At 30.2% G+C, this 24,134-nt stretch overlaps 2 protein-coding genes across 3 annotated transcripts; both read right to left on the bottom strand.

The window, feature by feature from the left end:
* Positions 1–1,689: 1,689 nt before the first annotated feature.
* On the bottom strand, positions 1,690–7,278 carry LOC115886691 (troponin C, isoallergen Bla g 6.0201-like). Its single transcript, XM_030905952.1, has 6 exons — positions 7,146–7,278; positions 6,535–6,562; positions 5,339–5,454; positions 5,021–5,174; positions 1,885–2,016; positions 1,690–1,826 (listed from the first exon to the last, which is right to left on the bottom strand). The coding sequence occupies exons 1-6, from the start codon at positions 7,221–7,223 to the stop codon at positions 1,801–1,803; spliced, it is 534 nt and encodes a 177-aa protein (XP_030761812.1). The 5' UTR covers positions 7,224–7,278; the 3' UTR covers positions 1,690–1,800.
* A 2,506-nt stretch (positions 7,279–9,784) lies between these two features.
* On the bottom strand, positions 9,785–17,969 carry LOC115886682. Of its 2 annotated transcripts, none has more exons than XM_030905941.1 (3): positions 17,885–17,969; positions 11,566–11,969; positions 9,785–11,511 (listed from the first exon to the last, which is right to left on the bottom strand). In XM_030905941.1, exons 2-3 carry the CDS (start codon positions 11,956–11,958, stop codon positions 9,859–9,861), a joined length of 2,046 nt encoding a protein of 681 aa, XP_030761801.1. In that variant the 5' UTR covers positions 11,959–11,969; positions 17,885–17,969; the 3' UTR covers positions 9,785–9,858. The 2 variants fall into 2 exon arrangements, with proteins under 2 accessions (XP_030761801.1, XP_030761800.1); XM_030905940.1 differs by lacking the exon at positions 17,885–17,969 and adding an exon at positions 14,193–14,349.
* Between the last annotated feature and the right edge of the window lie 6,165 nt (positions 17,970–24,134).

Consider the following 24,134-nt stretch of genomic DNA (forward strand, 5'->3'; position numbering starts at 1 on the left):
GTTTTGTTTAAGAAATAATAATTATAAAATAATAATTTCAAAAACTCAACTATCAAAATATAATGGTAGCAAATTTTCATGCATAGATATCATGCATAGGTATAATGTTCTATATTAATTGGACATACTGAAGGTAAACTAGGTATAGTTCCTGCAATCGATAATATATTTTATTGCTTTTTCATATCACACAACATTTTCATCATAACAAAAAACCGTCAATACCGCTACTCATATTATGGGCACCTATGTATATTTGTGGTTGTGACGGTTTTTTATTAGGTATGATGAAAAGAAGTTGCAAACTAAATTATCGTGGAACTATATTTTAATTTATTTTTATCTACAGTAACTATTACTTATTTTTTGTACGGCGAATTTAACCGTAAGTTCGAATATTGGTTAAACCTAGAAATACCTAGGTAATAGCCCAAAATATGCAAAAGGGGGAGTGAGTTTAGGTTAGATTAGAATTAGGTTTTAGTTGGTTTTGCATTAATAAAAAAATATAGGCCTAATCTATACTTAACCTAAACTGACATTTTTTGCATATTTCGGGCTCCTACGTGGGTAACCCTACGTTTAACCAATATTCGGGCTTTTACGGTAACATAATACTCATTCTGATTGGTTTAATCTGGCTCCATAATGAAACTGTGGGTTCCAGGTGCTATTGCAAATTAATGCCATTAATTCTATGTATATACATACCTCACATTTCTATAGTGTAGTGACCGTGATCGTGACCATTCATGAATCCGCACACGTCCATCTCCATCATTAATATTTTTTTTTAATAAATTGTTCACTTTTATAAAAAGCCATCACGATAAAAATCAAATATCAAAATTATTTAACGTTGTGAACGGTTCACTTGTTCACTATACGTATCTCGAATATACCCTACTGGCAAACAAAACCTTAGGTCGGCGTTTACATGTATAGGAGTGAATCGCTAATCTACTAAGTCGGAGAGAGCCAAAATACGAAATATTTGTAATATAATCACTTTTAATCGACGCTAGATCCATGCGCTTGGGAAAATACTTTGCCTTGTGTCTTTATTCAGTACATCTTATTTTACGTTTCGGTACACACGAAAATCGGCACCCAAGACCAGTAATGCCGACCCCAGTATTTGCGAATGGCAATTAGCGATACGTTAGACCAGAATGCTGACGTCACGAATGTCAAATTGCTTTCCAAACAAGGTTTTTAGTTCTTTCATATTTCTATTGAGCTCTTCCAAATGACGTCACAGGTTAATATAAAATGTAAAAAACAGATGATTGCCGACCACCGCCGACTTTTGTGTCTGGTATTTTCAATACGCCTATGATGGTTGTGCATGTTGCAAAATCTGTGAATTTTTTAATATTAAATTTAAATGTTTTCCTACAAACTCGGCCGTTTTATTTCTATAGTAAAAATAACTAAGTGTTAACGGTTGAAAAAGCTGAAAATGATGATGATGATATGAATTTCAAGAAACTAAAAAATATATTTTCACAATAAAATAAAGATTATAAGCATTTAGCAAGTATATTTTTATTTACAAATAAAAATAAAACTACTTGTCACAGATTTTATTTTGTTTTTATTTTATTTGTCTTTTCTGGTCTTGTTGCATATACGTAAAAATTACAAAATGGGATAGAGTATATTACCTAAGTTTTCAAAGTATAATCATTTGTTTATAAAAAATCATTTATTATCACATTAAGAAGCGACTAATATTATCATAATATATAATATAAAGTTAAATATTGGAGAAAAATGAGTCCTCTGTATTATATTGATTTAACCAATCATGACAGCTTTAAATTCTGAAATTATCAAAAAATTAATAAAATATTTATATTTCCTGTACTTAAAGAATTTTACCTTCCCAATCAACGGTTCCAGATCCATCAGTATCAATCTCTTCAATCATATTATCCAGATCAGTTTCACTTAAATTTTCATCAAGTTCCCTTAGAATTTCTCTGAGGACTTCAATTGTTATGAAACCATTACCTGACACAAAAATATATAAGTAATATTATTAACAATAGTACAGTTCAATATGTTTCTATTTTTATATAAGTCTTTCAAAAAGTAACATTTTAATAAACCAGTTTTTTTATGCTTAACTAGCGTGTAACTTAACTAGCGAATTAATCATTTGTAATGGTGATGAAAAAGCAAAGCAAGAATTTCCATTAACATACAAACTGTATAAAATTTTCTCATATTTATGTCAGCATGAGAAAAACAATATGGCGATATTATTATATAACTTGGTAATATTTGAGGGGTAGTTTCATCTCGTTGGAATTTGACTTTCGAAAAATCCGTTTGCCAAAAATAAGCTTTTTACGTCAAGCAGTTTAAGCAGAATCGTGGTTAAGAAATTACTCAACTTTTGGAACACCCTATAGGATTTTTTAAAAAATTTCAAAATATGCAAAAAAAACAAATAAATTATGCTTGTCCAAGCGTTTTCCCGAAAGATTAACCGTTTTTTAAATAACAAATATTGTAATATTTGAGGGGCGTTTTCACCCTCTTCGAATTTGAGATTCGAGAAACCCCTCCTTATCGAACCTCTACACCCCACAGTCAATCCGTTTACCAAAAATCAGCTTTAATTGTCATATTTTATGAAATACCCTGTATAAATTTATAAAAAATCTTAAAATATGTAAAACAACAAAATAAAATATACTTGTTTAAGAGTTTTTCCGAAAAACTCACCGGTTTTTAAATAAAAAATATTTTAATATTTGAGGGATAGTTTCACCCCCTTAGAATTCGAGTTTCGAAAAATCCTTTCTTATCGAACCTCTATACCCTAAAGTCAATCTGTTTTCCAAAAATCAGCTTTTTGCGTCAAGCGCTTTAAGCAGGATCGTGATTAATCAATGGCTAGATTTTTCGAAACACCCTGTATACATTTTTAAGAAATCCTAAAATATGTAAAAAAACAAAATAAAATATACGTGTGTAAGCGTTTTTTTCGGAAATTTGACCGTTTTTTAAATAAAAAATATTGTAATATTTGAGGGGTGGTTTCACCCTCTTGGAACTGGAATTTCGAAAAATCCCATCTTATCGAAATAATTCTAATTAAATTATAATGCTCAACTTTCTGTTTTTTATTTTCTTTTTGTTTCAGTTTCCGAATGCAGTCTGTTTGTGTGACCTCTACCCTATGTGCCTTTGTTTGTGATATAATCTTCCTTTCAGCACGTCATTTATATATTTAATAAATAATAATAATAACATTTTACAGTCACAGGTCACAGGTTACCTTCATAGAAGTTAGTTATATTAAAATTTACCCATTATACATTTTACTCAGATAAGAATTAGTGGCCTTAATATGGTTTAGAGCCAGTCAACATCTTGATCACTCTCAAATTGAGCTGGCGGTTGCCTTGTAGCAGAGCCATCATAAAAAAAGAAGAAGAAGAATAGAGCTATAGTATATTTAACAAAACTTTGGTTGCACATCATAATACGACCACCAACTCCATAAGACGACGCATGTTGTCATTGATGACGTGCAACCAAAGTTTTGTTAAATATACTATATATTTTTTTCTTCGAATCAACTCAGGGCACTTTTGACACCCCCTGTAACTTTGTTATGGAAAAGGCAAGAAAAGTTATAGATCAAAATAAGCCACATAATAATACAAATAATTAATGAAATAATCAAAACAAAGCACTCCATCTCGATGAACGAGTTAAATCTAAAATTATCCCACACGAATGGGAATCAGCTATACAGAGCTTCTAAGAATAGAGTTCCTCTTTAATACCAATTAAAAATAATAAACGCCATACCGTTGTGTGATTAATCTGCTTTAAGTTGTATAGTTATCAACAAAAACACGCTGAAATTCGACGATTAAATTTATGGTATTGATGTAAAAAATCCAGAAAGATATATACAGTGTTGTTGAACGAATGCCAAAGCGTAACTGAAAATTTTTCGGGCAATTTCATTATGTTTTTCGATGGTTTTGAGTAAACTCGCCAATAGAATGAGTCATATTAACTTTTATTACATTATATTAAAACAAGCGTGTACCTGCGACTTCGTTCGCGTCGAATTAATCATTTGTAATGGTGATGATAAAGCAAAGCAAGAATTTCCATTAACATACAAACTGGAAATTTTTTTTTCACATTTATGTCAGCATAGGAAAAAACAATATGGCGATATTATTATATAACTTGATAACATTTGAGGGGTAGTTTTATCTCGTTGGAATTAGACTTTCGAAAAATCCGTTTGCCAAAAATGAGCTTTTTTCGTCAAGCAGTTTAAGCAGAATCGTGGTTAATCAATTACCCAACTTTTTGGAACACCCTGTACGATTTTTTAAAAAATTTCAAAATATGTAAAAAAACAAAATAAATTATGTGTTTCCAAGCGTTTTCCCGAAAGACTAACCGTTTTTTAAATAACAAATATTGTAATATTTGAGGGGCGTTTTCAGCCTCTTGAAATTTTAGATTTGAGAAACCCCTCCTTATCGAACCTCTACACCCTGAAGTCAATCCGTTTTCCAAAAATCGTTTTTTACGTCAAGATTCGTGATTAATCAATGACCAGATTTCTCCAAACCAAACCAAATCAAACCAAAAACAAAATAAAATAAAATATATGTCGGAAACTTGACCGTTTTTTAAATAAAAAATATTGTAATATTTGAGGGGTTGTTTCACCCCCTTGGAACTGGAATTTTGAAAAATCCCTTCTTATCAAACCTCTACACCCCAGAATCAACCTGTATACCAAAATTGAGCTTTTTACGTTGAGTGGTTTGAGCAGGATCGTGATTAATCAGTGAGTCAGTCACTTAAGGATTTTATATATTAGTATAGATTAAACTTATACAGGGTGTCCTAATATTCCGACCAATATTGCGACATAGAGAAAAGGATGGTGCCACTCCAATATACCAATATACATAGTGTTTTTTTTAATACTCAATATTTTTTTATGTAAATAGAGTCATTTTATTACCTTCCCTGTCATAGAGCCTGAAAGCTCCTTTCAGTTCTGTTTGAATAGCGTCGGTATCTTCATCATCTTCAACCAAAAACCTGGCTGCCAAATTGGCAAATTCCTCAAAATTAACTTCTCCGTTGCCGTCTTCATCTATCTCACAAATCACACTCTAGAGGAAAGTATAATATATTAGAGTAAACCCAAATTAAAAGTTTGCTGGCATCCAATCATGCGAATTTAGTAATTTTAAGAGCTATAGTTATTTTGAAATTTACAGAATTTACAAAGTTTCTAAGATAAAGTGATTAGAATACTTTTTTTAAAATATAGTACCTCTAGTTCGTTTCCTATGAGTTGTGTACCCAACATATCCAAGATGGTTCCAATCATTTCCGTACTGATGAACCCTTTCTTCTCCACATCGAAAGCATCAAATGTTGATTTTAACACTAACAAAAAAAAACAGAAATTTACTGCGTTATTTCATTTTTACAAAACAAACCAATAAAAATGTATACATTTTTAGAATGCCTTACTATAAGTCATTGAAATGAAGTTATTTTTTAGTAATATCAGAAATTACAAAAATATTGCATTTACTAATGAAATAAAACAACAGAAATGCTACATGAATATCCTCAACATAATTTCAGTAACAAATAAGAAAGAGAAATTAAGAGTGAGACTTAGTAGTCTTCTCTAGATTAATAACACACCATACGATCGAAAAAAAACGGCGTCAAAGACGGCTGGGGAATGCCAATCGATGACAATCTTGGCGAGGTCAATGGCGAGGTTTTTATTTATTTTTATATTGATTAAATATAATTTTTAGATAGTTTAGTTTAAAATTCGAGAATTTTTTTTTCATAAAACATAGCCGCCTTTGACACCGTTTCTTTTTCGATCTTACGGTACATGAATCTTATTAGTTAGATCATTTACTGTTACTCTAGACTTATACCGGGTGCGTCTCAAAAGTGGCTCACCCCTATAACTTTTTTATTTTTTTTAGATAAAAAAACGAGATTTGGTATGTTAGTATATGCCATAAATTAGGATTGATTGGCGTATTCAATTGTTTTTGGTCACTTCCTATTTCACCGGAAATGACTACAACTTTTGATTTTTAAATGACACTCCTGGTATTTTTTTGCTTTATTCGATAGAAAGTGACATTCTGAATAGAATGATATATCATATGTCAACTTTTGACATTTTCCCATATGGTTTATTTAAAATTATAACTTGCGGTTCGTAACGAAAATTTGACTCGAAATACCAAGTGTGTGGTAGCAAATTATTCGCAAAAAAATGCTTTTTCCAAATATGCTAATGAGCCACTCTCGTTCCGTTTGAAAAAATTGAGATATGAAAAAATAAAAAAGTTACAGGGGGTGAACCACTTTTGAGACGCACCCGGTATATCAATGTATTGTAATAACCAATATTTTATAACAACAAATTTTCTTCAAAAATTAAAAAAAAACTGTTATTTTAATAGACTAAATAATTGCAATTTTACTTACTCAACAACTGCTCTCGATCTAGATCATCCTGTAAAAAAAATAATTAGGGTATTTAGTAAAAAGTGGTATCTAAGTTATGATAAAAACTATGGAAAATTAGGATATTAATAAACTGTATTAGAAAAAAAGCAAATTAGAGATAACTCTCAAAATAATAGCTCAAATGTGCGATTGTGTGAATGAAAAATAAGTCGGCGTCACAGTAACCTAGAAAACATGTTAGTAGAAATGTAGTTTTTTGCTTCCGACGACGGGAAGAGACATACATCCCGAAACGTTAAGCATTTTTTTTGTCCGTTAGGCATATTTGTTTATTGGTAAACTACTGTTGGCAATTAGTCTCCGTTTGATTAATCCCAGCAGTGTTTACAAGTAACATTTTCAAATCCGCCCTGTATTTCAGAAACCAAAGGAAGCTAGGAAAAATCTCTCTGTAGCATCTCTAGTTTCATCATAAAGAGAAACCCCATAAAACACACGAAAATTGAACACCCTGTACAATATTAACAATGTTTGGAAGAAGCAAAAATAAAAAGTGATTAAAACAAATTAACAAACTGACTCAAACTACATATTACAAGTAATGGTACTTAATTGGAAAACTGACTTACCATGTTGACCACCCCACTTTCGTCGAAGCTTTCAACAAAAGACATGACTTTCTGCAAAGAAAGCTTCCTCTCGCTCATGGCTATTTTTCGACTTATCCCTGGAGGGGATTGTTGGAGGAAGTGCCATTTTCGCGGGTCTTCTTCGTTTTATTTCGATCTGTGGCACGCCGGCTATTCCTCGAGGCATCCGGGGTATCTTGCGATTGAATGCGACAGAGTCGTAGCAGTAACAATTGTTGTACTCTCATTTTTTTATTAAATAAAAATAAACTGCTTGTAATGGATGATTCTACATAAGTTAAGCTTCTACATAAGTTCCAGTAAACGTCAAAACTGTTTAATATCCAAGAGTTATTATACTTTGAAAATTAAAAAAAATATATTTTTTTCTAAAATTTTGAGAACCACTGGATCTTTTCTGGATTTTCTTTCTTGTAAATTTAATCTAATACCTATGTTGCCATATTATCAAGAAATTATGTTTTCTTTAGTTTTAACTAAAAACTAAAAAATTCCAAAAATTTCGAATTTTCAATTTTTTTTTCTCGAAAAAAACCTCATAGGCATGTTTTTGGGGTTAAACTATACTACCAGTTAAATACTTGCACTTATTTCTGGGATACCCTGTATAAAAAATTTATTAGTGGCTCCTAAAATAAAACAAGGGACAAATAGCAGTAGACTTTTGATAATTCTTTAGTTTCTTTTATTATCAACAATGGCACAAAAATTATTATTTTAATGAAAACTTTTAAATATTGCAGTAAATTTATATCTATTTTTGAGAAGCTTATGTCAAGTCAGATCATATAATTTATAATTACACAGGGTGTTCCATTTAAGTTAACTTTAGTTCATATCTTTAAAAATATTATTTTCAAAGAATAACAGACTACGCTACTGTATTTTACGTAAAAAAGTTCTACAATAATTTTTACCTTCTCGATACCCTTAACATTACCAGAGATATAGAGGGTGTCCCAAATTGCACAATTTTCAAAAATACCCTCTAGCTCCCCAAGTAGCATTTTCACGACTTGCGACCACATGTTTACTAAACACAACGTTGGATTAGTTACAAAAAATAGTTAGATCCCTACCTTGGGTATTAAAATAAATTTAAACGTTTTTATAACGTTGTGCCGACGTTGGACTAGTACTACAGCAAAGTAGAAGCTTCTGCGACGTCGAATAAACGTTGTCTTGTAACCTTTTTTGCTTATGTGATCTTTAGGTGATTTGGACAACGTAGTTACAACGTTGGATAATATAGAGTTTTCCGACGTCAGTTTCAGGACCTATTCCAACGTTATGCAAACGTCGTCTGTTTTACTAATTCCAACGTTGTTTAGATTTCCTTATTCTTACGTTGGTAGGACGTAGAGTCACTACCTTTTTGCAACTGTATTGAACCATAACCTTAAATCTTAAATTTTCAATTCATTGTTCTGTTCAGTCAGACAGTTCAGTGCTGTTTTTGTTTTTATAAAAAAAAAACTTAATTAAAATGGGACATAAGAAAGGTACATATAAAACTAAATTTAAATATACATCGACATATATTACCGACACTTCCTCGTTTATTTAGATTATAGAGGGCGGCACAAGCTAGACTCTAGAATGACTAAATTAGGCAATCTTGCGACTAGTATACTACCTGTTAAGGCCGAACTGCGACTTTATTAGTCCAGTATGCGACTACTCGAACTACTCCATCTTAATCTCCAAAACAACAAAGTTAAAGCCGCCATGTTGTTAAATAAGAAAATGTTTCGTTCTTAAAATAGCAATTCCTGCTTTTTGAATACATTAACTTGAAATATTTGACCCTAAAAAATACGCGGAAACAATTTTTTCGAATGCGAATAAATTATTCTCATTTTACTAAAAAAAAAATTCAAGAAAATTTTTAAAACTTCTTTAATTTCAAGGCCCATTAGTATTTTTTAAAGTAGAAACAATACATTTATCAATAAAGTTGTTTGCGTTTAACTTTTTACCTTGGGTAACGAGTTACAGAGTCGGTTAAAGTGTTTCAATAATTATGATCTTCAAACATCCTCCACACTTAAATACTTTTGTTTTGTTTTCCTTCACTGCCATCTGACATATGTCTCTAACTAAATTATAAATATAATATTTTTACTATAATTATCCCAATTTAGGATAAAACGCGACTTAGACGCCATATTAGTTTTGTATTTCTGTGAATTAGGATTTTAAACAACGTTGCAGTTTGTACTAAATTAGGCTGCTAGCCAACGTCGGTATCCAACGTCGTTTCGACCCAAAAATTATTCTCCAAACTAGTGCAGACTAGGGTTGGCACGAGGTTGTGCCGACGTTGCGCCCCGACGTTTGGTCGCGTGACACAACGTTGTCCCGACGTCCAAATGCTGCTTGGGATCAGAAACGAGGAGGGCTATGTAAATTTTGTTTACGGAATATTCCATTTGACAAAAAAGTGGTATAGGTTTGTGCAAACCGCACCTTTTTATCTTCATTAATAACACAGATACCGTATGAGTTCAACTAAAATGGGATACCCTGTACTCCTTTCTTTATTAAACTAATTGGAAGTGGAAAAGGTATAACTTGAAGGTTTCAGTAGAATAAGTCAATAACTTTTTTAATTCAACTAAACTTTTTTATTTAATTTACAGTGGTTTACAGTGGAATACACCTAAAATTATGGATTTTTTTAGCATTAAATTCATTTTTTTCTTTCTGATGGATGATTTGGTGGTAAAGGAGGAGCTTCATACACATCATTATATTTATTCTCCACTGCAGTCCTCACATAATCCATTCCTTCATACACCGCATGCAGTATTTTTCCTGTACACATTTTAGGCGTAAGATATCCTTCCAAGGTAGTAGATAATGACAGAGCACTAGGTTTCCTATCAGGCAAATCAGTGCAAGTATTTAGACTATATATTCCCGAAACGTCACTATGACCCTCTTTACCAATTTCAACAACTCTTTTCTTACTTCTTATTAACTGAGGCTTATTTTTAATAATAAAATACGTTACTACAACTGTCAGTATGATGGTAAATATAAACGAAAAAATAATGCTTGATATTAAAACTAACTCCTGATTTTTATAGAGCAATGTTCTTTCAGACCACGGAGGTAGAGTTTTTAGTGCACTACAGTCTTCTACAATAACAGAAAATGAATCGGTACTATCATTAGAAGCTATACAAATAGTGTAGGTAGTGTCAAAAGCTAAGTTCATGGTAATATCATCGTCATCAAGTTCGTAGACGCATCCATAATCATTCTCGTCATTTGTGTTGGTCCAGATAAGATAGTCAGTACTTTGTAGATCACCTTTTAGACGGATAATATACGAAGACCCATTTTCCGTCTCTGAAATTACGTAATTTATGTTCCTTTTCTTGAAAACAGCTTCTTTAATTGAGTTTTTTGTCACCATCTCATCGTCAGATGAACAGTCCTTCAAATTTTTGCATTGAATTGTTAAAAATATGTACTCGGTACTGTTTTTTCCTTCTGTAGATGGTAAAGTTGGTACTAACTCATCACTATACGTACTAAAAATACTTTCAGGACAAAATTCAAACTCATTTATACCCTTCCACGTAGAATTATATCTACACTTTGGTAAATTTTGACTTTTCTGGTTGTTCAAGAAGTTTTTGATCCATTCTAAATCACAATCGCATTTGAGAGAATTATTTTCAATATTTAGTGTAAGCAAATTATTCAACGTAAAAAATAAACTTTCCTTCAGAGTTTCCAAATCATTGTTGCTTATATCAAGTAACTGAAGTTTTCTCAGATTATTGAAAGTATTATCATTTATTTCTTGAATTCCACAGTATGATAAATTTAATGATATAAGATTTGGACTGTTTAGAAATAGAGTATTTGGAATCATAGTCAAGCTATTGTAGCTTAAATTTAATGCTTGAAGCTTACTAAAACTTGAAGCTTTTCCAGAAAGGTTTTTTAGAGATTCTACATTATTTAGTGCATAATTAAATGAAATGTACTCAATGTACTGTGCAGTATCGTTAAGTAAATCTTCTTCAACATCAACACTTTGCCCCAAAGCAGAAAATTCGAAAGCAAAAGATGATAATAAGCTTCCATCAAAAGACTGCTTATTAAGATGGCATATCTTGGTTTCAACTAAACTTAAATTTAACAAAGATTTATTAAATGGAATCCCTGAAAATGAGGCAGACCCCAATTCTTTCAGGTCTGTTTTTGCTATAGTAAGCAATTCAATGGAGATATTCTTCAGTGAGCTTAACCATCCCTTTGTGATAGTGTTGTTAACAAACTGTGTTTTGAATAGTCTAAGTTTGTAAGATCCTGTACAGTTACTATCCTAAAAAAGTTATGTAATTATTTTAGTCAGTAAATCTAAAATATTTTAGCATACTTTCTCCATTGTGATATTTTTGATTGACCTTACAACATCTGGTATATTTCCTCCAATACAAGCAATACTACATTCGTATTTATTTTGACATAAAGTGTCATTGTTGTCATCATTATAGGTAAAGTTTTGATAGATTTGAAGTGATCTTATTGTGATATTATTTTTATCTGAATTTATAGATAAAAATGCACTATGTTTTTCGATGTCATCATGGATTGTAAATGATTCTATAGTATCTATTGTATTATTGTATTGATTTAAATATAAAGATGACGTATTAATATTTTCTTCGTCTTCATATATTAATACAAATGGAATGATTATTACCATAATGATAAGAATTATTAGTACGAAACTTATAGATACAATTTTCTTATTACCATCTGTATGCATTTTCACGTAACCTAAAACAAACAACATTTTTTATAAAAAATATTAATCTTACATTAATTTGTTATAAATTTGACAGGTACAATTTGGGCCACATCATAACAAGTAAATATTCGAGTACCTCTTAATATTTTAGGCTATTTACTGTCAATCGAAACAGTTTATGAGAGCGAATGAAAAATGATGAAACCCACGCGAATTTCAAGAAATCCGATATCAAAACACGAAAGTGGAAATGTGTTGGCAAAGAATTTGTTTGCAAGCCAAGCGGCTACAATGTTTTTAATATCGAAATAATAACTTTTCCAGATACTGCATTGAACACATACTTAAATATCTTATACAGGGTTGTTCACAACATACGACACGGAGTATTGTAGCTAAACGATGAGATTTTTACAAATTGTAAGTTTGGGGTTCGTTGAAGGACTATTAGAGCTACAATTTAAAAATATTTTTACAAGATACAGAGTGTCCCAAATAAATAAAAAATATCAAAGTAGTATTTTTTTAAATGGAACACCCTGTATATTATTAAATTTTTAGTTTCTACGATTAAAATAAAGGTAAATTTGATTAAGGTTTATTATACTTAAACCTTACCGTTATTGAAATATTTTCAATTTTGTGAAATTGCAGTAAAAATTTTAAAGCTTCATTTTTCCAAGGGTATCAATGTTTTTAATACTAAATATTTAATGAAGTTTATTTATTGATCCGTTATTGTGTTGAATAATAAAAATAATACTACTTTATAGAGAGTGTCTAAAAATTTACTTTAAATAATTATTAACTTCAAACGGCAACAACTTCTTTAATTTAAATAGAATGCCCTGTATATTTTAGGAGAATCAGATGCACAATTAAATTGTCTATCAAATTTATTATACCATTTTTTACCTATCCCTTCAAGTTTTCGTATAAAATGCATTTTCTTATAATTTAGACCTCATTTATCAATATATCAATGGAATATTGACATTTTAGATTGTTTTTAAAGCAACAAATGTACAAAATGTACAGACTAGTAATATTATCGTTTTTAGCAAAACGATAATATTACTAGCCCATTTGTATGCAAAAAGAAAACTATTTAAATCTTTATAAAAGAGTATACCATTAATTAAATATAACACCATTATTTGCGCCCATATACTAATTAATTACATACTTAATTGTGTTCGTTATTAAATTATTATAAATAAATGTGGATTTGAGTCAGAAATCAATATAATAATAAGTTATCAAATTAAAGTCTCTGTAGTTATAAATAAGCATTTATTAAAAAATGAAATATCATTTTTAAGGTGTTACTTTTTATCACACTGTCTAATGCCCATACAAAATTCAGTTTTTTAGTATTTGGAGCAATTATTATTAATCAAAGCAAACAGTCAGTTAATGTTGTTTGAATACTGGAATCATATTAACTGATCCTCTTTAACAAATATTTAAACGTTTTTTTTTATTTTTAATGAACTAAACGAATTATATCGACAATATTAGTATCTGTACTCTTTAAAAATTTGGTACATCTTTTAAAATAATCTAAAATGTCAATAGTCCATGGGTATATTGATAAATAAGTTCTAAATTACAAGAAAATGCATTTTCTACGGAAACTTAAAGAGATAGGTAAAAATGGTATAATATAATTTGATAGACAATTAAATTGTGCATCTGATTCTCGTAAAATATACAGGGTGTTCTATTTAAATTAAACAAGTTATTGCCGTTTGAAGCTAATAATTATTTAAAATAAATTTTTAGACACTCTGTATAAGGTAGTATTATTTTTATTATTGCAACACAATAACTGATCAGTAAATAAACTTCAGTAAATCTTTAGTATTAAAAACTTTGATACCCTTGGAGAAATGAAGCCTTAAAATTTTTACTGCAATTTCACAAAATTGAAAATATTTCAAAAACGGTAAGGTTTAAGTATAATAAACCTTAATCAAATTTTACCTTTATTTTAATCGTAGAAACTAAAAATGTAATAATATACAGGGTGTTCCATTTAAAAAAATACAACTTTGATATTTTTTACTTATTTGGGACACTCTGTATCTTGTAAAATTATTTTTAAATTGTACCTCTAATAATCCTTCATCGAACCCAAAACTTACAATTTGTAAAAATCTCATCGTTTAGCTACAATACTCCGTGTCGTATGTGGTGAACAACCCTGTATAATTTTCTAGATAACTTAAAAAAATTAGTTATATACTTACACAAAATGGACGGAAATATCACAATATATAAATCTAAATAATCATGTTTCAACTCCTATAAGAAACGCACGCAAATTTACATATCAAAGAACTAGAAAACAATACTCTCAAAATTTTAACAGCAATCGGGAATAACAATGTATATAATCATTAATGATAATATTGCTATATTTTTCGGTATTGTTTTTGAATAGATACTAAAGTGGATTTTTCGATATTACGAATATTAGATTATTATAATTTGCCATTAATGATTGACACAGAACTTCGATTAGAAATGTAAATACATTCATACACAAACACAATATTTTCTTTGCTTACAGAATAACCTATATTTAAAGGCATAGATATAATTAATGTATACAGGGTTGTTCACCACATATGACACAGAGTATTGTAGCTAAACGATGAGATTTTTACAAATTGTAAGTTTGGGGTTCGTTGAAGGACTATTAGAGCTACAATTTAAAAATATTTTTACAAGATATCACAATATATAAATCTAAATAATCATGTTTCAACTCCTATAAGAAACGCACGCAAATTTACATATCAAAGAACTAGAAAACAATACTCTCAAAATTTTAACAGCAATCGGGAATAACAATGTATATAATCATTAATGATAATATTGCTATATTTTTCGGTATTGTTTTTGAATAGATACTAAAGTGGATTTTTCGATATTACGAATATTAGATTATTATAATTTGCCATTAATGATTGACACAGAACTTCGATTAGAAATGTAAATACATTCATACACAAACACAATATTTTCTTTGCTTACAGAATAACCTATATTTAAAGGCATAGATATAATTAATGTATACAGGGTTGTTCACCACATATGACACAGAGTATTGTAGCTAAACGATGAGATTTTTACAAATTGTAAGTTTGGGGTTCGTTGAAGGACTATTAGAGCTACAATTTAAAAATATTTTTACAAGATACAGAGTGTCCCAAATAAATAAAAAATATCAAAGTTGTATTTTTTTAAATGGAACACCCTGTATATTATTACATTTTTAGTTTCTACGATTAAAATAAAGGTAAGTTTGATTAAGTTTTATTATACTTAAACCTTACCGTTTTTGAAATATTTTCAATTTTGTGAAATTGCAGTAAAAATTTTAAAGCTTCATTTCTCCAAGGGTATCAATGTTTTTAATACTAAATATTTAAAGAAGTTTATTAATTGATCAGTTATTGTGTTGCAATAATAAAAATAATACTACCTTATACAGAGTGTCTAAAAATTTGTTTTAAATAATTATTAGCTTCAAACGGCAATAACTTCTTTAATTTAAATGGAATGCCCTGTATATTTTAGGAGAATCAGATGCACAATTAAATTGTCTATCAAATTGTATTATACCATTTTTTACCTATCCCTTCAAGTTTTCGTAGAAAATGCATTTTCTTATAATTTAGACCTCATTTATCAATATATCCATGGAATTACATTATAGATTGTTTTTAAAGCAACAAATGTACAAAATGTACAGACTAGTAATATTATCGTTTTTAGCAAAACGATAATATTACTAGCCCATTTGTATGCAAAAATAAATGTGGATTTGTGTCAGAAATCAATATAATAATAAGTTATCAAATTAAAGTCTCTGTTGTTATAAATAAGCATTTATTAAAAAATGAAATATCATTTTTAAGGTGTTACTTTTTATCACACTGTCTAATGCCCATACAAAATTCAGTTTTTTAGTATTTGGAGCAATTATTATTAATCAACGCAAACAGTCAGTTAATGTAGTTTGAATACTGGAATCATATTAATTGATCCTCTTTAACAAATATTTAAACAGTTTTTTTTTATTTTTAATGAAATAAACGAATTATATCTACAATATTAGTATCTGTACTCTTTAAAAATTTGGTATATCTTTAAAAATAATCTAAAATGTCAATAGTCCATGGGTATATTGATAAATAAGTTCTAAATTACAAGAAAATGCATTTTCTACGGAAACTTAAAGAGATAGGTAAAAAATGGTATAATATAATTTGTTAGACAATTAAATTGTGCATCTGATTCTCGTAAAATATACAGGGTGTTCCATTTAAATTAAACAAGTAATGCCCTGTATATTTTAGGAGAATCAGATGCACAATTAAATTGTCTATCAAATTGTATTATACCATTTTTTACCTATCCCTTCAAGTTTTCGTAGAAAATGCATTTTCTTATAATTTAGACCTCATTTATCAATATATCCATGGAATATTGACATTTTAGATTGTTTTTAAAGCAACAAATGTACAAAATGTACAGATTAGTAATATTATCGTTTTTAGCAAAACGATAATATTACTAGCCCATTTGTATGCAAAAAGAAAACTATTTAAATCTTTATAAAAGAGTATACCATTAATTAAATATAACACCATTATTTCCGCCCATATACTAATTAATTACATACTTAATTGTGTTCGTTAATAAATTATTATAAATAAATGTGGATTTGAGTCAGAAATCAATATAATAATAACTTATCAAATTAAAGTCTCTGTTGTTATAAATAAGCATTTATTAAAAAATGAAATATCATTTTTAAGGTGTTACTTTTTATCACACTGTCTAATGCCCATACAAAATCCAGTTTTTTAGTATTTGGAGCAATTATTATTAATCAACGCAAACAGTCAGTTAATGTAGTTTGAATACTGGAATCACAGCTGGAATCATATTAATTGGTCCCCTTTAACAAATATTTAAACAGTTTTTTTTATTTTTTAATGAAATAAACAAATTATATCGACAATATTAGTATCTGTACTCTTTAAAAATCTGGTACATCTTTAAAAATAATCTAAAATGTTAATATTCCATGGGTATATTGATAAATATGTTCTAAATTACAAGAAAATGCATTTTCTACGGAAACTTAAAGAGATAGGTACAAAATGGTAAATATAATTTGATAGACAATTAAGTTGTGCATCTGATTCTCGTAAAATATACAGGGTGTTCCATTTAAATTAAACAAGTTATTGCCGTTTGAAGCTAATAATTATTTAAAATAAATTTTTAGACACTCTGTATAAGGTAGTATTATTTTTATTATTGCAATACAATAACTGATCAGTAAATAAACTTCAGTAAATCTTTAGTATTAAAAACTTTGATACCCTTGGAGAAATGAAGCCTTAAAATTTTTACTGCAATTTCACAAAATTGAAAATATTTCAAAAACGGTAAGGTTTAAGTATAATAAACCTTAATCAAATTTACCTTTATTTTAATCGCAGAAACTAAAAATGTAATAATATACAGGGTGTTCCATTTAAAAAATACAACTTTGATATTTTTTACTTATTTGGGACAATCTGTATCTTGTAAAATTATTTTTAAATTGTACCTCTAATAGTCCTTCATCGAACCCAATACTTACAATTTGTAAAAATCTCATCGTTTAGCTACAATACTCCGTGTCGTATGTGGTGACCAACCCTGTATATCACGTGTAATTTTGATTGTGATAAAACCTCAGGTGGTTAAATTACACCTGACGTTACTGTCAAATTTGTTTCCTTTTAACACTAGTTATAATTTTGTGTCAGTTTAAACGAAAAAATTCTGAGAAATTTGCCGAAAATAAAAACTTATCCTATAGCAGAGAGAATTGATATGACTCTACTAATTGGCAAATGGCAGTGTAAAAACTTACGAAAAATGTATTTTATCTCAAAAACTTAATAATTACTCTTTTTTACTACAAATTTCCCATTCTAACGAAAGTGGCTCTTGCTTTTTCTATTTGTCATTTTATTTCTACAGAGTGGTCCCATTGCTCATTAATCGTAGTCGTAGTACCCAAATATGTGTAATTAGTTACTCTTTCGATTGGTTCATTATTTGTAGATGACACTATAATGTAAATAAGAGTGCAAGAAAAATACTCGGAAATATTTGTCGTGGGCTTTCGTAAATCCAGTTCAACGATACGAATTGGGACGATTTTACAGCGGGTTAGAATTTAATTTGAGAGAGGCGGCGATCTGGATAAGGCCTGGACCGGTGCCAGGCGACGGAAAGCAAGTATAAAATCCGGCCGAATCCAGAGGCGGTCACGTGACGCCGACGCCGGCCGCTATCAGGTAAATGGTTAGCATTGTTAATGGTGCTCGACAGGGCAGGACTAAACAAAATTCATTTGAGTTTAATAAAATATGATTCACAGAAGATAATTTTTTTTTTATTTTCTGTAAAACCTATTTAGAACTCTATATTATATACATGCGACGGCAAGATCAATATAAGCGTGACTGCTTTATTTATTACCAAGTCGAGAGACCAGAGAGCCGGCAATCAACAAGGACAATTCTATATTAGCTAGTACTTTCCTCCGATACTGCCTGTTTTGGTCCCGTGTATTTCAGTTGAGGGTTGGAACATTTGGGGTTACAACAGGAAAATAAAACACTAATTCACCATAATACATCAAAACAGGTTACTTTTGCACTGGACGCGCGTTTCACTAACCATGTTAGCATCAATAGCGGATGATTAAAACTAAACTAATATCTACAAATTGAGTCTATTATATAGGCGCTCACTTCATACCGACCAAGAGTGATAAAACTATCCAAGCGAGTCAAAACCAACCGAGAGTCACAATTAAGTACCGAGACTAGGGCAATAGGAACAAAGAACTAGAAAAACTTAGACCAGTGCCTGATGTTCATATTATCTTTACACTTTTTTTATTTTGACGCTCTCATATACATCTAATTTAATAAATAAATACAATAATACAATCAAAATAATGTCTCTCTGCAAAATTCTTAGGGCTTGTTGTAGACAATTCTCTGAAATGGGACATACATATCGAAGCTTTGTCGAAGAAATTGAGCTCTGCCTGTTTTGCATTAAGATCTGTTTCAAAGGAGCTTAACTTGTCAGTGGCTAGAACTGTTTATTATGCACTTTTTGAATCGCACCTCAGGTATGCCCTTTCATTCTGGGGTACGTGTTGTGCGACTCAATTTGACTGCGCGTAGCAAGATCTTTATCTACCTACCCCACGCTCAGAGTTAGTTAAAAGTTCAAACAAACAAACAAACAAACAACGCTTTATTGTGCAAAAAGCCAAAACAGCTTCATCGACAAAGCACTCACAAACAACAAAATCACAAAAAAATACAAACAACGAAAAATACACAATACAAATAATACAATTCAAAAAAATTTAAGTCTTTAAAATTACAAAAAGAATATACATGGACAATTTTAGAACAGTACGCAGTAAATAGATATAACTTTAAAGTTATGGAATATTAAATACTTGACCTTTGACCAGTGTGTGAGATGATCAAAATTTTAAAATTCAAAATTGTTCATAATCAAACATCAACAAAAAAGTCGTTTACCGCGTATAGGGCTCTCTCAATAGGTATGATTTTAGAGCCTGCGAAATGCGGGAAAGAATGAAAGCGATTTGATATTCAAAGGCAGATGATTGTACATTTTTTTGGCATTGTACAGTATTGAACCCTTAACTAGTTCTGAGCTCGGGGTTGGCAGATAAAGATCGTGCTCTGCATTCCTAAGTGGATAGTTATGAGATGGCCTTTCGGGAATAGCAGATATGTGCTTGCGGATTAAGCAAACGGATTCAAAAATGAATAAAGAAGGAAGAGTCAGTATTTTCAAATTTTTAAAGAAATTCTGGCAGTGAGTTCTACTGTTCAGTCCCAATAAATATCGAACTGCTCTCTTTTGAAGTATGAAAACACGATCAAATTTTGTTGCGCAGCAAGTACCCCAGAATGGAAGGGCATAACGAAGATGTGACTCAAAAAGGGCATAATAGGCTATTCTAGAGGTTGAGAAGTTAAGTTCCTTAGAAACTGATCTTAGCGCAAAACAGGCAGCGCTTAGTTTCTTTGATAAAGCTATTAATAATTAATAATTCAATATTATACAACTCGAAAAAAATACACAATCACCTGCCATTTGAAATCAAATCCATAACATCATTTTCTTTATTTCGCAAAGCATTACCTCTTATTTACTAGACAAGGCTTTCTACGCCGTAAATGAATTATATTTTGAAAATCAAATTTGATCTTGTAAACACTGGTCTAATGTTTGCTATTGCTATATTTACTAATGACATCGAAATTAATTTATTTAGAGGTCATTGATATTTTACTATAAACTAGCTAAATATTTTTGAATATTATTTTTATTTTTTTGTTCTTTGACATTATAAACATTTATAAATGTTTATTTTAAACAATAAGACTGACAATATTATTTGTATAATGTTTTGTATTATCTTTTGTTTGTTTGTTTACATTACCTTTGTCTACAAAGTGAATTTCTTTTTGACAATAACGGCATATATTTATTTATTTATAATTGCCTGTACATTTCCGATCAATTTTAAATTATTAGCATCTGTACAATGATCTTTATCAGCAATAATAAGCCATAATATATATAATAAAGCCATATGTCTTTAAAATCTAGTTAATTTTAAAAATCTTCTAGTTTGTCGAACATATTTTTGATTTCAATTTTTACGTAAAATTTCATAAATACCCGGCCTTGCCATTGGAGGTGTTTTATTTTGTGGAAAAATAATGACACATGAGTAGCTCTGTATATTATAGTAATGGCACTGTCAGAAGGATGCTTAAAGGTTTGTAGGTTCAGAATACTACATTATACAAAATAAAAACTTGAAAAATAGCCAAATGACTTTTACAATATTACTTACTTACTTACTTACAATAATGCTATACCAGTTAGAATAATTAATAATAAGCCTGGTACATTCTCTTAGATAGAGCCTATGTCTAGATATGAATATGATTACCAAATCCCGCTTAAGTTAAGCTGGCTACGTATGCAGGATGTAAGGAAACCACCTACCAAAATATCTTCTTTACGGTGAGCTTTTAGAACTTTGCAAACAAATCAGTTTTGATAATAGCTTATTTTGACAAAATCAAGCCAAGTTTGCTGGCAACTAAATATTGGGACAGCACAACAAGAAATTTGTTTAATACGGAGTTACATCACCTTTCGCCTTATCAACTGCCTGAACTCTTAATGGCATTGTATTTACCAAAGATTGGCACATTTGAGGAGAAAAATTATCCCAAATTTCCTGCAGTTTTGTCCGCAAATCAAATATTGTTTGTTGAGGGTGGTTTCTTAAATATTGCTTCATTTTATGCCACACAGTTTCTATAACATTGAGGTCCGGACTACTTGAAGGATGGGATAGAAATTTTATATTATTATTACCGAACCAATTTTTAGTTGATTTTGCTGAATGGCACGATGCTCCATCTTGCTGGAAAATATAGTCTTCGTTTGGAAACAATTCTTGAACACTAGGCAAAAGTGAGGTCTCGAGAATATGTTGATATTTTTGGGCGTTAATGCCATCTAAAAAATTTAATTTGCCCAAACCTCTTGCTGACATGCAACCCCAAACCATAATCCCCTTAGGAAATTTAACAACCTTCTTTAAGCAATCTTTATGAAATGCTTCTGCTTTATTTCGTATTGTTCGTTTTCGACGATCTCCAACGCAAACATCAAATTTAGACTCATCGCTAAATATGTCCTTATTCCAATCATTTTGTGTCCACGATAATTTAGATTTTTCCCAATTGTAGCGATTTTTCTTTTGAATTTTTGTCAGTAGCGGTTTTTCTTTGTCCTAAATAAGAATTTGTATCAATAATCTTCAGGTAATTGATTATCCACACAAAATAAAGTTTACCTTGTAAAACCCCAGACCGCATTTGTGGATATATTTTCGGCAACATTCTCTTGATATATTTAAACCAGTTACAGTATTTCATTTAACTGTTACTTCGCGAAGAGTACTTCTTCTCGCAGACTTCCAAATTTTTACTAAATTTCATAAATCTCTCTGAGATACAACTTTTGGCCTTCCCGAACATTTACCTCTAACTTCTACGTTGGCAGATTCGCCGTATTTTTTTATTATATTAAAGACCGTAGTTTTTGGAATACTTAAATCATCAGAAATTTTTCGAATTGTTTTTCCCGTACTGTATTGACGAATAATAATTTCGCGTAGTTTTTGATTTGTAGCTTTTCCACGGACCATTACTTTGGATTAAATTAACAAAATTGAAAATCAAAAAAATTAAAATTTCTTACAGTAAATCTCGCTACACAAAGTATCAAGTCACTTACAAGCTGTCAATGCTGAAGTAAACAGTTTGCAACATTTGTGAAGTTTATAGCAAAGCCGCCTATGATGATATTAATTATTTAAAAATACTTGTCCCAACATTTAGTTGTCAGCAAATTTGTCCTTTTATGAACAAAATCCGCTACCGTAAATATGGATTGATTTACAAATTCATAAAAATATTGTCAAGTTGTTTAGGATATATGGCTATGTTTATATTTAAAAAATTAAACATATATTTTTCAGACATTTTGAAAAACCAGGGCAATAATTCCATAATATGACCTTGTCCCAACATATAGTTTTTAGGGCTCGTATTTAACAGCCAATATATTATTTTTTAAATTCATTATGTATTTACACACTAGGAGTATAGAGTTTAATTACACTTGGGAGGTTTTCGTCGAGTTCGATTTTTAGCGATAGCGTGCCAAGAAATGGCAAGTGGTTGATCATTAGAGCAATTAACATGTTTAGTTTTAGTTACGCACATTTAAACTACTGATAGGAATAAAAATCATACAATATCAGTTTTTATTAATCAAAATTATATTCAACAAAGACTAAAATGTACAAACAATATAAAAAAAAACAAAATTAAAAAAGAGTTAATCGAAAAATAATTGAGGTTTTTCTAATATCAGTCATACTAAAGTTTGTGGCACATGAGATTCTTCTGGTGTTTCCCCATTTTTTCCACAGAATTTCCATTCGCCGCTGTTTATTAGCTTCGAAAATTGTTCTTACTTAAACCAAAAAAAATATTTGATTTTTCATCTTAAGTCTTCATTTTTTTTATCGTTTTGTACGAATACTGTAATGAGTTGTCGCTCTTCCTGTTAACTGTGGAAAGATTTAGGTTTAATATTAAGGGTTATTAGTTAGAGCAAGATGTTTTGATTTTTTCTTTATTTACTTTGATTATTATATAAACAAAACCGACTGAAATATGTTATATTGTGAGTATTGTAGTGGATTGTAATCTGTGTATAACTCCTATATTATTTGTAAATAAATAAAAATAAACATTCGTCCAATGTCTCCTACCAGTCATGACCTATGCATGCAAAACCTGGACACTACTTAAAGGTTGATTTTCACTGTACCTTTCATATCAGCTCCTTTCCATTTTCCTTCCCTTTACATAAAATATTCTTCTTTTTCTTCCTATGCCCTGTGCTTAGCCGCATGTTGGCGATTGTCTGTACTCTTCATACAATGTGTAGAGTGCCGCTTTCGGCTCTTCGAAATATGGTGGCTGCGTCGCTGATGTCGGGATTGGTGTATCCCGTATGTTTCTTAGCCAGGAATGTTGTTTTCTTCCTGGGCCTCGCCGTCCCTCTATTTTTCCTTGTAGAATCAGCTTAGGAATGTAATATTTGTCTCCTCTAAGGATACGGCCGAGGTATGAAACTTTTCTTTCTTTAACTATATTAAGCATTTCTCGTTCATAGCCTGCAGTTCTTAAAACTTCTTCGTTGATGGCATGTGTTCAGGGTTCTAGCCTTGAGAGACCACGTTTCTGCGCCGTATAGTAAGATGGGCCATATGTAGCATTTCACTACCCGTAGTCTAAGTGCTAGCGGGAGACTGCGTGCTAATAGGAAGTTTTTAAGTTTAAAAAATGTTGATTTTGCATAATTCGTTCTAAGTTTAACTTCCTCATCGCAGACCCATCGTTCATTGATCATGGCACCTAGATATTTAAATCGTGGTACTCGCTCTATAATATTTC

This window comes from Sitophilus oryzae, unplaced genomic scaffold (assembly GCF_002938485.1).
Source record: "Sitophilus oryzae breed Bouriz unplaced genomic scaffold, Soryzae_2.0 scaffold_494_pilon_pilon, whole genome shotgun sequence".
Classification (NCBI taxonomy): Eukaryota; Metazoa; Arthropoda; class Insecta; order Coleoptera; family Curculionidae; genus Sitophilus; species Sitophilus oryzae.

Excerpts from the sequence above, each read along its gene's own strand:
- LOC115886691 (XM_030905952.1), bottom strand. The coding sequence starts at position 7,223 with ATGAGCGAGAGGAAGCTTTCTTTGCAGAAAGTCATGTCTTTTGTTGAA. Across the intron at positions 6,563-7,145 it reads AAAGTGGGGTGGTCAACATG|GATGATCTAGATCGAGAGCA; the intron begins GTAAGTCAGTTT and ends TTTTTTTTACAG. Across the intron at positions 5,455-6,534 it reads AGATCGAGAGCAGTTGTTGA|TGTTAAAATCAACATTTGAT; the intron begins GTAAGTAAAATT and ends TTTTTTTGTTAG.
- LOC115886682 (XM_030905941.1), bottom strand. The coding sequence starts at position 11,958 with ATGCATACAGATGGTAATAAGAAAATTGTATCTATAAGTTTCGTACTA. Across the intron at positions 11,512-11,565 it reads AAAATATCACAATGGAGAAA|GATAGTAACTGTACAGGATC; the intron begins GTATGCTAAAAT and ends TAACTTTTTTAG.